Source organism: Canis aureus, chromosome 2, assembly GCF_053574225.1.
Source record: "Canis aureus isolate CA01 chromosome 2, VMU_Caureus_v.1.0, whole genome shotgun sequence".
In the NCBI taxonomy this organism is placed as follows: Eukaryota; Metazoa; Chordata; class Mammalia; order Carnivora; family Canidae; genus Canis; species Canis aureus.
In genome coordinates, this window is record NC_135612.1 from 54,789,968 (window position 1) to 54,803,281 (window position 13,314).

The following is a 13,314-nucleotide window of genomic DNA, read 5'->3' on the forward strand; positions in this document are numbered from 1 at the left end:
CACCTGGCTGGCTCAACTGGTGACCCTTGATCTTGGAGATGTGAGTTTGAGCCCCATGTTGGGTATAGAGATTACTTAAAAATAAAATCTCAAAAAAAAAAAAAGACGCTTTCTTTGGAATTTAAAAAAGTTGGTAAATTTATTCTTATTTGACATGGCTGTTAGATTGCCATAAAGGTTTTGTTTTGTTTTGTTTTGGAAAGATTAGGAAGGGCTATCTCATCAATTACATTGGAAGATTCTTTTTTTTTTTTTTTTTTTTACATTGGAAGATTCTATTTGGGATCAACCTTTATGTCATTTTTTTTGGGGGGGGGTGATACACAGGGGGATCTGGTTGGGAAGTAAAAAGAAAACCAAGAAAAACTTCTAGAAAATAAATAAATTAATTAATTAATAAATAACTAGTTTTCTAAATGTTCACCAAGCCTTCAGACATTCATAAAAATGGATTGGAAGAAGAACCGAGGCATTTCCCACTCTTCTTAGCCTTCAGGTTATCAAAATTAAATACTGCAAACATAAAATATGAAAATATCTTAAAACAGAGAAGGTACAGTTTGCACATACTTTTCATGAATCTTCAAGACTCGGTGAACTATAGGAATCTCTCTTCCTTCTATCCTAAAAACAACAATTTCTCCCACTCGGATGGGATCTTCAACTCGATTTGTTAAAAAGAGAAGATCTCCTCTATGAAATGCTGGCTCCATGCTGCCACTAGGAGAGAGAGAATATATAGAAAACAAAAAGTGTAAGATTCAATTCACTTTCAAAAGTTAACCAATCACAAATATCACCCCTGGAGTATATTTGATACTTAAACAAATATATCAGCATCCATGTATGTTGTTCTCAAAATATGGTTTCCACAAACTAACAAGTTACACAAAAGTTACTATAGTTATTAGCCTTTACTGACTAGATTTGTTTCAAGCATTACTATTCAAAGGAGCTTCAGTCTTGAAAAGGGCAATGTTACTAATTCCTTAACCTTTTAAAATTTCAAGTGACAAAGGGAATATAAAAGAATGAACTTTATAATCACTGCCCTTATTCTCACCTCATCTGAAAATGCTAAATACATTCAAATATTCAAATGAGAACTGGATCATCTTCTGCCATTTATAGAGACTAAGATGACCTTACGGTTTTGAACCATTAAGAAGGGAAAACAGCCCATCAAGTCAAAGAGCAGTCAGCTACCAAGATAATGCTTCTGTTATCAACTTATTTATTTTAAAAAGAGAAACAAGAAAGAAAACTAAGAATAATAGCAGAGATTTTTTTAAGAATTTCAGAAACAAGGAAAGGCTTCAATTCTGTGGTAATTAGTGAGGACAAACTTCTAGAATGCCTTCTCACCTCTCCCCTGTCCTATACTATACCAAGTTCTTCAAGGTCCTAAGATATCTGCAGCAATTTAACCTTTTCTTGCTATTTAGAAGTAGTCTAGGGATGCCCGGGTGGCTCAGCTGTTGTGCCTGCCTTTGGCTCAGGGCATGATCCAGGAGTCCAGGATCAAGTCCCTCATGGGGCTCCCTGCAAGGAGTCTGCTTCTCCTCCTGCCTAGGTCTCTGCCTCTCTGTGGGTCTCTCTCATGAATACATAAATAAAAATTAAAAAAAAAAAAAAGAAGCAGCCCATAAGTATAATTTTCAAAACTCAAGCTCCAGTTTCCTTTCTTTTTTTTTTTTTTTTTAAGATTTTATTTATTTATTCATGAGAGACACAGAGACAGAGGCTGAGAAAGAAGCAGGCTCCATGCAGGGAGCCTAATGTGGGACTGGATGTGGGAATCGATCCCGGGACAGTAGGATCAGAGTCCCAGGACTGAGACTCCATTGGGCTCCCTGCTCAGTGGGGAGTCTGCTTCTCTCTGTGCCTCCCATCCCACTTGTGTTCTCCCCTCTCTCTAATAAATAAATAAAATCTTTTAAAAAATAAAACAGATAAAAGCTGAGCTGCTACAGTGTAATGGCTCATTTTTATTAAGCACTTACTATATACAAAGTGCCATTCTAAGTTGTTTCTTTTTAAGCAATCTTCAGAGCAACTCTATGATGTAGATACTCTTATTATCCTAACTTTACAAACAAGGAAATTGAGGCTTAGAAAGGTATACAGTTATAAATTTTAAAAAAATGATAAAGGTGAAATTTGAAAAGGGAGTCCAACAGAATCCACTCTCACTGTGCTAACCTGCCTCTGAGCCATTCTAGAATTTTCAGCGGGGAGTATCATCACGTTTACATTTAAAAGTCATAATTTCAGAAGGTATAGAATATGCAGAGCACATTTAAATATTTATTGAATTAATGAGTAACTAGAAAAGGCCAAAAGGTAGACTGGCAGACCAGGTGTCCAGGCCAATACTTATAAATGAATTCTTGGCAATCATTAAAAGTGCTATTAAAAATATGGACACAGGAGAATCATAAGGGGACACATAAAGGATGCACATATAGAATTACTTCAATTACATAAGAATATACATGAAAAAAGGGGATCCCTGGGTGGCTCAGCGGTTTGGCGCCTGCCTTTGGCCCAGGGCGCGATCCTGGAGTCCCGGGATCAAGTCCCACGTCGGGCTCCCGGCATGGAGCCTGCTTCTCCCTCCTCCTGTGTCTCTGCCTCTCTCTGCCTCTCTCTCTCTCTCTCTCTCTCTCTCTATGTCTATCATAAATAAATAAATAAATAAATCTTAAAAAAAAAAAGAAAAAAGAATATACATCAAAAAAGAAACTAAAATGTTAATAGTGATTATATCCCAGAACTATGGGTAGACTTTTTGTGTTTTCAACATTTCATATAATGAAAATATATAAACTCTTGCTGATTCTAAAAGCGTATTTTTAGAGGTCACTACAACAGCCCAGGCAGGAAATGAGGAGGGCCTGAAACAGAACAGCAGCAGGGAAGACAACTATAAAAGAGTCTAAGAAAGAGGAGGAAAAATAACAAATCTGATGGCCAACCTGATATAACGGGGTGAGGAGGATGACATCTGGGTTTCTTTTTTTTTTTTTTTTTTTAAGATTTTATTTATTTATTAGGGACACGGGGGTGGGAGGTAGAGACACAGGCAGAGGGGGAAGCAGGCTCCATGCAGAGAACCTGATGTGGGACTTGATCCTGGGTCCCCAGGATCACGCCCTGGGCTGAAGGTGGCGCTAAACCTCTAACCCACCGGGCCTGCCCTGACACCTGGGTTTTTAACAATGGCAAAGGAGCAGATGTCAGTGACAGTCACAGAAATAAGAGGAAAAAGAACAAGTGTGTGGAAAAAGGAGACGAATTTTACTTTTATTACAAGGAGTTTCAAGTGAAACATCAAGGAGTTTCAACCACCATGTTCAGATGGAGATGTCCAGTGCAGGGTGAAAACAAGAGGCTAGATTTTAGGGAAGAAAGTTGGATGAGAAATAAAAAGATTTAAAAATTCAGATACAGGTGGCATTAAAAACAGGTGTAGTGGGGCACCTGAGTGGCTTAGTTGATTGTTGATTTCAGCTCAGGTCCAGATCTCAGAATCATGGGATCCAGCCCTGCACTGGGCTCCACACTCAGCTTTCTGCTTAGGATTCTCTCTTTCCTTCTGCCCCCCGCCCCCACCCTGCATATGCGCTCTCTCTCTCAAATAAATGAATAAATCTTAAAAACAGTGTGCAGTGAGAGGACCATTGAAGAAATAAACTAGGGGAAACCTTTTAAACATTAAATATATTATTAGTAAACTTCTTACCATTACCTGATTAAAGTATACTTTTAAATTTAATACATCAATTGTAAATTTTATAAGAAGTTTAATATAGAGGATCCCTGGGTGGCTCAGTGGTTTAGCACCTGCCTTCAGCCCAAGGCATGATCCTAGAGTCCCGGGATCGAGTCCCACATCAGGCTCCCTGCGTGGAGCCTGCTTCTGCCTGTGTCTCTGCCTCTCTCTCTCTCTCTCTCTCTCTCTGTCTCTCATGAATAAATAAATAAAATCTTAAAAACAAAGTTAAATATAAACCACTTAAATATTTTTAAACTGACTTCAGCTCTATCTATAAATGGGAAAAAAAAGTTTTGATTGTTTCCTGAAACTCTAATTAAAAAAATAATAAGAAAGTATTTATCTTCACCTGAAACCAACATAACACTGTGTGTTAAATATTGGAATTTAAAAAATAATTTTTAAAAAAGATTTTATTTATTCATTTGAGATACAGAGAGCATGGTGGAGGCACCTAGGGAGAGGGAGAAGCAGGCTCTCTGCTGAGTAGGGAGTCTGACTTGGGGCTCGATCCCAGGACTCCAGAATCATGACCTGAGCTGAAGTCAGACACTTAATGGACTAAGTCACCCAGGTGCCCTAAAGTAAGTATTTTTATTTTAAAAAGTTATTTGTCTTTATCCCCAATGACCTCACCCAGTCCTAAAAGTGGATTCTCAGTTACCTTGAATCCTCTGAGGCATATTTGGTGCCAGATAATTATTATAATACATGGTTTTTCTTGGCCACCGAACCACATACATTACTTTTCTCTAATGACTGCTTCTTCTAGTCTTGACCAGATTTTGTTCCAATAGGACCTGGTCTCTTTTAATTTCCTTTCTTTATTTCACATTGGTAATCAGAAAAGCCTAGTATATAAATAAACCTTCCTGCGAAATAACTTGTCCAAACACCACTTTTAAGCCCCAACTAATACTATCAAATTTCCAGCTGTAGCAGAAATGAACTGTTTCCAGGACCACCACTGTGTTGAGCAGGTCCTCAGTGGAATCCCCTCTTCACGCCAACATCCCCAATTTAAAGGTCATTAGATTGTCCTTAAGCATCTCCACTGAAGGAAGCTCAATATGAAATAATCCCAGAAGAATCTCTAAAAGAAGCCTCCCTGGGCTCTCTCACTATACCCTATTCCCACAAGGCCAATTAGTGTGGCTTCTCCTTCTGTCAGTGTTTGAAACTGAAGCTCTCCACTGAATTTAAAACTGTCTGGGAACTTGGGGCCCTGTCTCTGTACTCCCAGAGTAGTACATTAAATGCTTTCCCAGCTAATAAAATACATACATGCCTTTGGATCTCCAAAATTACAGCTGGATGTGTTCATTAATAAACATAGAACAAAGGTATGAGTAAGAGTAGGAATAAGGTAAGAGCAAAACAGTGGGTCTTGGAACCACTTGTTGCTAAAGCCTGTATATACAAATATGACAATGAAGGAATCAAATTGATTTTTTTTAAAGATTTATTTATTTATTCATGAGAGAGACAGAGTGAGAGAGAGGTAGAGACATAGACAGAGGGAGAAGCAGGCTCCCCACAGGGAGCCTGGTGCAGGACTCAATCCCAGATCCCAGGATCACACCCTGAGCCGAAAGCAGATGCTCAACCACTGAGCCACCCAGGCATCCCAGAATCAAATTGATCTTAAGAGTAATGTACTATTTAAGTAATAGTACTTAATATACTCTAGATAATGTTAATGATTTCTTTTATATTTATATACCATTATCTCTTGAAAAGACTTGAAATAACTTACATAATTAAGTCCCAAATAAGACAGAACTATAAAGATTTACTTTATAGATTACTTTAAGATAAGATTACTTACTTTAAGATTCACTTAAACAAGGAAGTGATAATTCTCCAAAATGGAGTTAGTTACTAGTTTAGGATTTTAAAATCACTAGAGTATGAATTCAAGGACATAGAAGGAAGCACAGTGGGAAAAGATTCAGTACTGCCACTTTAAGAGGCAGCTAATATCTTCAAAATTTCTGAAGTCTGTTTAGAAGTGATATTTAAAGGTCAGCAGGAAACATGGAAATAATTAGTGATGTTTCTGTACTGACACTGAGAACATGCTGCAGAAAAACTGTTAATTTGTGGAGAGGATACCTAATCCAGCAAACTGACAACTAAAGAGCAGCCCTGATGTATGAAAAGGAAGAAGACATAAGAATTTCAGGAAAATACAGTACACATTGAAACACTTTTCTTAAGAGATGTGCCAAAAATAAAACTCACATTGTAAACGTTTTATAGAGAAGTCATGAGCCCTTGGGGGTCTGAATTCTAAGTGCCTAATGAGGCTGCACATTTTCTCACAGTTGAAGAATAGTAACTAATTTTCTTTCAGGCCCTTTTCTGGGAAACCATAGTTTCTAGAGGAATAATACAATAGTTATTTAATTTCTCAGTTTTTCTCTTAAGTAATACCATGCAATTCTATGCCTTGAAAAGAAAAATTGTTACCTGAGCACCACTACAATTGGACTTTCACTTCCAGTTATGACCATCAGCCCCTTCCAGATCATTAGTGCCGAGGAGACAATCATTCCAAAATTTAGGACTTGATAATACAGCTGTAAGAACAAGAGAAGAAACGAGATCCATAATTATCCCCACTCCAGAAAGCAACTGAGAGTAGTATCATTTAAAAAATTTCCCCCAAGGGATCTCTGCGTGGCTCAGCGGTTTAGTACCTGCCTTTGGCCCAGGGCGAGATCCTGGAGACCTGGGATCGAGTCCCATATAGGGCTCCCAGCCTGGAGCCTGCTTCTCCCTCTGCCTGTGTCTCTGCCTCTCTCTGTGTGTCTTTCATGAATGAATAAATAAATAAAATCTTTAAAAAAAAATTTTACCCCAAAAGAGTTTCAAGTAGTACTATTAGGCCAGCTGAAGTTCTGAAACATTCCTTAAAACTGTAATAATTACACTAGCAGTATTCCAGCATAGCCTCCCATCCCCCAAACATCTTCCTCCTGTTTGGTCACTCAGTGTGTTACCCTTACATAATAGCTTATATTCAAAACTTTTTGTAGTTGTTATTTCATTTACGCTTCACCACAATTCACCTGAAGTTCAATCACATTCCTGATACAAATCACTGCTTCTATACTCCTCCCAGACTTACTTTCCTACAATATCTAATAATGATGGGCTATTTGATGGCATTTAACTCTCAGACAGAGGAAATAATTTTGCCAAAGTCATACAGCTTGTCAGTCACATAATTAGGACTTGAAGACCAGCCTTTTCTGTCTTACTGAATTTCCACTACTCAACAAATTGTAGAATTCTACTTCAATAAGCAGATACGATACCAGAAAGGCATTTCAAATGAGGGAAATAATGTGAACTAATTGTGCTGAACAAGGCTGGATAAGAGGATGACTGACTCCTTTTTGTTATTTTAAAAAATATACATGCATATGGACACTCTGCAAGACAACTGTTCTAGTCTTCAAAATTTCAATGTCATGAAAATAAAGGTGGAAGACTATTCTAGATCAAAAAGGACTAGATAGACATAACCAAATGTAATGCATAATTAACTGGATCTTGGCTCAAAAGAAAAAAATACATATAAGAAAAAAAATCCCAATTACAAAAGACATTTTAAAGGGTACCTGCCCGGCTTAGTCAGTAGAGCATGCGACTCTTGATCTCAGGGTTTAGAGTTCAAGCCCCACACTGGGCGTAGAGATTACTTTAAAAAAAAAAAAAAAAAAAAAAAAGATGTTTTGGGGTCAATTGGGGAAACTCAAATATGAAATGATACTAGGAAATTAGTGTTAATTTTCTTAGGTGTGATAATAGTATTATGGTTATGCAGGATATTGCACACTACTAGTAGTTAGCCAATAGTAGTTAGGGGTAAACTGTCTTATCTGCAACCCATTTCAAATGATTCAGAAAAAAAAATTCTATGTACACATAAGTACACATAGAGTATGGCAAAATGTTAACATCTATATGGTAGCTTACAAGTGTTTATGTACTATTCTTTCAATTTTTTTTCAGCTTTGCTGAGGTATAACTGACAAATAAAAATGTCAGATTTTTGAGGCACCTAGGTGGCTCAGTTGGTTAAACATCTGCCTACAGCTCAGGTCATGGTCCCAGGGTCCTGGAATCGAGCCCTGTGTTGGGCTACCTACTTAGTGGAAAGTCTGCTTCTCCCTCTCCCTCTGCCCCTCCCCATGGCTTGTGCTCTCTCTTACTCTCTAGCTCTTTCAAATAAATAAATAAAATTTTTAGAAAAAAAAAGTAATATATATTTTTAAGTAGGATCCATGCCCAATGTGCAGCCTGAATTCAAAATCCTCTGATCAAGAGTCACATGCTCTACCAACTAAACCAGCCAGGTGCCCCCAAAGTGTAAGATATTTAAAGTGTACAACATGAGGCAGCATCTGGATGGCTCAGTTGGTTAAGCTTCTGCCTCTTGATTTTGGTTCACGTCACGATCTCAGGGTTGTGTGACTGAGCTCCAAGCCAGCCTCTGCCCTGGGCCTGGAGCCTGCTTGGGATTCCCTCTCTTCCTTTCCCTTTGCCCCTTCCCTAGCCCCTCTCTCTGTCTCAAATAAGTGGATCTTTAAAAAAAAATGTATGTCATGAGGATTTAATATATGTATACCCTGTAAAAGGGTTCCCCCACAGAATTCATTAAGACATCCAACACCAAAAAAAAAAAAAAAAAAAAAGAGAGAGAGAGAGACATCCAACACCTCACATAACTGCTCCCTTTGAGGTGGGGGGAGGTTAGGTCTTTCAATTTAAAAAATAAAAAAAAGATTTTATTTAATTTAATTTTATTTATTTATTTATTTATTTATTTATTTATTAAGAGAGAGAGAGAGAGAGAGAGAAGGAGTACAAGCAGGGAAGCAAGGGGAGTGGGAGAGGGAGAAGCAGGCTCCCTGCTAAGCAGGGAGCCTAATGAGGAGCCTAATGAGGAACTTGATCCCAGGACTCTGGGATCACGACATGGGCCGAAGGCAGATGCTTAACTGACTGAGTCACTCAGGCACCTCAAGGTCTTTTGATTTTTCTTGAAACAAAGGTATACATAAACTAAATATGTAAGTGGTTACATCTAGAGCTATAATATTAGCCAATTTTGTGTCATTTTATCTATATTTTCTGCTTTTAAAATTAATTTTTATTTCTATTGAAATATAATTTAATGGGGCACCTGGGTAATGGGGCACCTAGGTGACTCAGTGGTTGAGCATCTGCCTTTGTCCCAGGTTGTGATACCAGGGTCCTGGGATTGAGTGCCACATCAGGCTCCCTGAGAGAAGCCTGCTTCTCCCTGCCTATGTCTCTGCCTCTCTCTGTCTCTCATGAATGTATATACAAAAATCTCAAAATACATATATATATAATTTAAAAACAAGCAATTATCCTGGTCATGGTAGGCCACTTCAATCATTTTTGTCTCATAGCTATTTCTTGTGCTATTTACCCTCATGCTTCTCAAAACTAATTGTTCCTCCAATTTTTATAAATTTGGAACATTACCTATTAACTACCTATTACGGTAAGACTTTTAGCTCTGGAAGGATACACAAGAAACTGGGGACAGTGGCTGCTCTGGAAGAGGAACTGGAAGTTAGGCAGGATGAAAATACTTTCCAGTATATACACTTCACATTTTTTAAGTTTTTACTAAGTATCATCTATTCAAAAGTAAGTTGTTTAGGTTTATTTTATTTTCTTAAGTCCATGTTAATGGCTAGAACATTATTTTTTTGGCCTCCAGTGAAGTATGACATACTCTATCAATATAATTAATGTCATCCTCAAAGGATGGAAATATGAATATTTTCTAACAGACACAAGTATTTGCTACTCTTTGAGTAATGGAGTATTATGAGCATACAGGTATAATCTGATACGTAGTTTGACGTTCCCATCTGGGGACCCTTCCTCCCGTTTACAGGTGAGGAAACGGAGGCACAGAGAGGCTAAGTGATGCGCTCACAGCTGCACAGCTACTAGCATGCAGAACAGTAACTACTAACTAGAACTCAGTTCTCCTAAACTCTACCTCTTCAAGATGGTAGCTTTCTTAAAAATTAAAAAAAAAAAAAAAATGGTCCTCTTCCTCAGCAAAAGGAACTGAGGAAGTGGAGTGGGAGAGGCCAGAAGTAGGAAAACTAATTTCTAAGAAGTTATTCTGGTCAACCAGTGGATAAGCAGTCAGGAATTCGGCTACAGGCTCTACTTTCCAAACTTTCAATGCTGAAAAATCACTTATGGTACTGGTTACAACAGTAGAATCTGTACTCCAATCCCGAATCTCTGAGGGAAGGGTTGTGAGATTCCACATACACCACCAAATATAAAATACAGCTCCACGATCCCCTACCTGGGGGTCACATAAGTTTCATATTTCAAAAGTAGCCAGATTTTGAAAAGGTAACCTTGGATGTACTACTTATTTATTTACTTATTTATTTATTTAGTACTACATATTTATATAACATCCTTAGCAGGGTCTATGGCAATATCCCATAACCAACCATGTTAATATTTCTGCAGGAAAACTTTAAAAGTTCACACCAAAATAAATAAAATCTAAAACTAGCCCCATGTTAATCAGTTCAACTCTGTTTTGTTGATGAAAATATTTCCATTTTCAGAAGGGCATCGATGTAGCACTGTCTAACAGATGTGGGATATCTAATAACTACTCTTTCAAAGAAAAATGAAAGACAAAAATGACAACTTGTTAGGTCCCTGCAAGAAGATCACTATTCTACCCATAATTAGCCTTCTCTTTTTCCTCAGACCTGGAATACTACCTTTCACTACAAAGTCATTATTGTAAAATTTATCTTAATCACCCAAATCACCCTCATCATTCTTACTAGTGAGAAAGAGGTTGAAAGTCCCTCACTGTGTATAACCGGTATGTTCCTTAAAAGGCACCTACTTGCATAATCCTAAATCAGTCTGTGAGCCAAAACCTAGACAGAAGGACACTATTTGGTGAAACAAATATTCTCTCTGAGCAAAAGTCTGAGAAATGTCATATTCTTCTCCCTTTCTTTTCTCTGCTCTTTTTCCTACCAGTAGTCTTTACTCAAAAGACAACAACAATAACAACAAAAAACCCACATTGCCTTCCGAGCTCCTGCTTTCTTTACCACTACATCTGAATACTTATGAATATACATGATCACAAAAAGGGCTCTTTCTGATATTAGCAGAAACAAGGTGGCAGCTACCCAACCTCATATCATTTGGCAACAGCATACTATTAAGACATTGTGACATATGTAGAATAACAAATACAGAAGTGAATAGCCCTATTATTTTTTCTAAGAAGTGACTAGAACAATATGCTCTTCAATGCTCAAGGTGAAACTAGAAAAGAATGTTATTAAAGCCAATAAAAAGCAGGGTGCCTGGGTGGCACAGTCAGTTGAGTGTCTGCTTTTGGCTCACGTCATCATCTTTGGGTCCTGGGATCGAGCCCCTTGTCAGGCTCCCTGCTCAGTGGGAAGTGTGCTTCTTCCTCTGCCTCTGCCCGTCCCCTGCTCATGCACTCTCTCAAATAAAATCTTAAAAAACAAAACAAAACAAAATCTCTTCGTAGGTATGGTATGGGGATTTGTGTGTGCTATTTTACTTTTGCAGTTTTAGGAAGTAGAACCCTCCCCTACAAATTCTGTGACTAGAATAATCCACATAACAATTAAGTAATATATAATACTGTAAATAATATATAACAAGAGTTAAAAAAAAAAAACAGGACATAAAATTCAGCAATATAAAAGCCGATAAATTTAACACCCATAATGTGGAAGTTATGCACTATGCATTTATCTATTATAGTTATCAAATACACCATCATATTTCCCATTCTTGCAAGAGATATTTGAAATTCAACACTTAGGGTATTTTCACAGAAATCATACTTCCAGCAATCTCAAGAAAATACACAAGTAATCATTGAAGCAAAAATGTGTCTCAGAGCTAAAAATTGCATTTGGCTTAAATTTTCAACTCCTCTTATCTCAAGACCTCAAACTAAGAGGCTTATCAATCTATGACCACAACTCTCCTGCTCTTAATTCACAAAAGATGAAGCAATTAGAAGCTGGGTATTAGAGATGGATACCCTCACAGCAGCTAGAAATAAAACAGATAGTGCTGGAAAAATTGAAGCATGTTCAGAATATCTGCTGTAATTATGGCCCAATAAAGTCACTGACAGTCCCAGTGATCTTAAATGATAATAACAAAACGAAAAATCCTTAATAGTCTAATAATATCAAGACAAGTTTCATTTAAAAAAATCTGTTAAATCTTTTAAAAATTTGACACACGGGCACCTGCCTGACTCAGTTGCAAGAGTGAGCGCTTCTTGATCTTTGGGGTCATTGAGTTCAAGTTCCATGTTGGGTATAAAGATTACTTAAGTAAATAAAACTTTTTATTTTTTTAAAGATTTATTTATTTATTTGTTTGTTTGTTTATGATAGACATAGAGAGAGAGAGAGAGAGAGAGAGGCAGAGATACAGGAGGAAGGAGAAGCAGGCTCCATGTCGGGAGCCCAACGTGGGACTTGACCCCAGGATTTCAGGATCGCACCGTAGGCCAAAGGCAGGTGCTTAAACCGCTGAGCCACCCAGGGATCCCAAATAAAACTTTTTAAAAAGTGCACATGCACACACGCTCTCGCTCTCAAATAAATAAGTAAAATCTTTTAAAAGTAAAGAATAAAACTATAAAAGCCTTCCAACAAGGAAAAACTCCAATCTAAAAGGGCATTCACTGGTGAATTTTACCAAGCATTTAATAAAACAGAATCATAACAATTCTATGCCAAATCTTCCAGAAAATTGCAGAAGAGGAATGTCAAGTAATCTAACATATATGTTTTTTTTTTTTTTTATTGGTGTTCAATTTACTAACATACAGAATAACACCCAGTGCCCGTCACCCATTCACTCCCACCCCCCGCCCTCCTCCCCTTCTACCACCCCTAGTTCGTTTCCCAGAGTTAGCAGTCTTTACGTTCTGTCTCCCTTTCTGATATTTCCCACACATTCCTTCTCCCTTCCCTTATTTTCCCTTTCACTATTATTTATATTCCCCAAATGAATGAGAACATATAATGTTTGTCCTTCTCCGACTGACTTACTTCACTCAGCTCTAACATATATGTAATTGGATTGATCAGGAAGAAGGGAAGACAGGAAAAAACTAAGAAATAATGGCTAATTTTTTTTTTCAAATTTGATTGAGACTATAAGCTCATATATCCAAGAACCAGAGCAAATCCCAAACAAAAGAAACTTGAAAAAACTACAACAAAATTCAACATAATTATCAAACTGCTTAAAATCAATGATACAGAGAAAACTGTAAAACCAGTCAGATTAAGAAAAAAAAAAAAAAAGACATTATGTAAAGAGAAACCAAGATTATAGCAGATTTCTCTTTGAAAACAACACTTGGGCAGCCCCAGTGGCGCAGTGGTTTAGCACCGCCTGCAGCCTGGGGTGTGATCCTGGAG

General features: G+C 37.5%; 1 protein-coding gene across 5 annotated transcripts in view; it reads right to left on the minus strand.

Annotated features, from left to right (window-relative positions):
* The window catches only part of SEC11A (SEC11 homolog A, signal peptidase complex subunit), a 40,587-nt gene that overhangs the window by 11,820 nt on the left and 15,453 nt on the right, over positions 1-13,314 (minus strand). For 2 of the 5 annotated variants that reach the window (XM_077873282.1, XM_077873272.1), the window contains exons 2-3: positions 6,251-6,360; positions 571-720 (exon numbers count right to left, since the gene is read on the minus strand). In XM_077873282.1, coding sequence (XP_077729408.1) covers positions 571-720; positions 6,251-6,360 — 260 coding nt within the window. Of the gene's footprint in view, positions 1-570; positions 721-6,250; positions 6,361-7,407; positions 7,488-13,314 lie in introns of all 5 variants that reach the window. The other 3 variants (XM_077873299.1, XM_077873290.1, XM_077873307.1) reach the window with 3 other exon arrangements.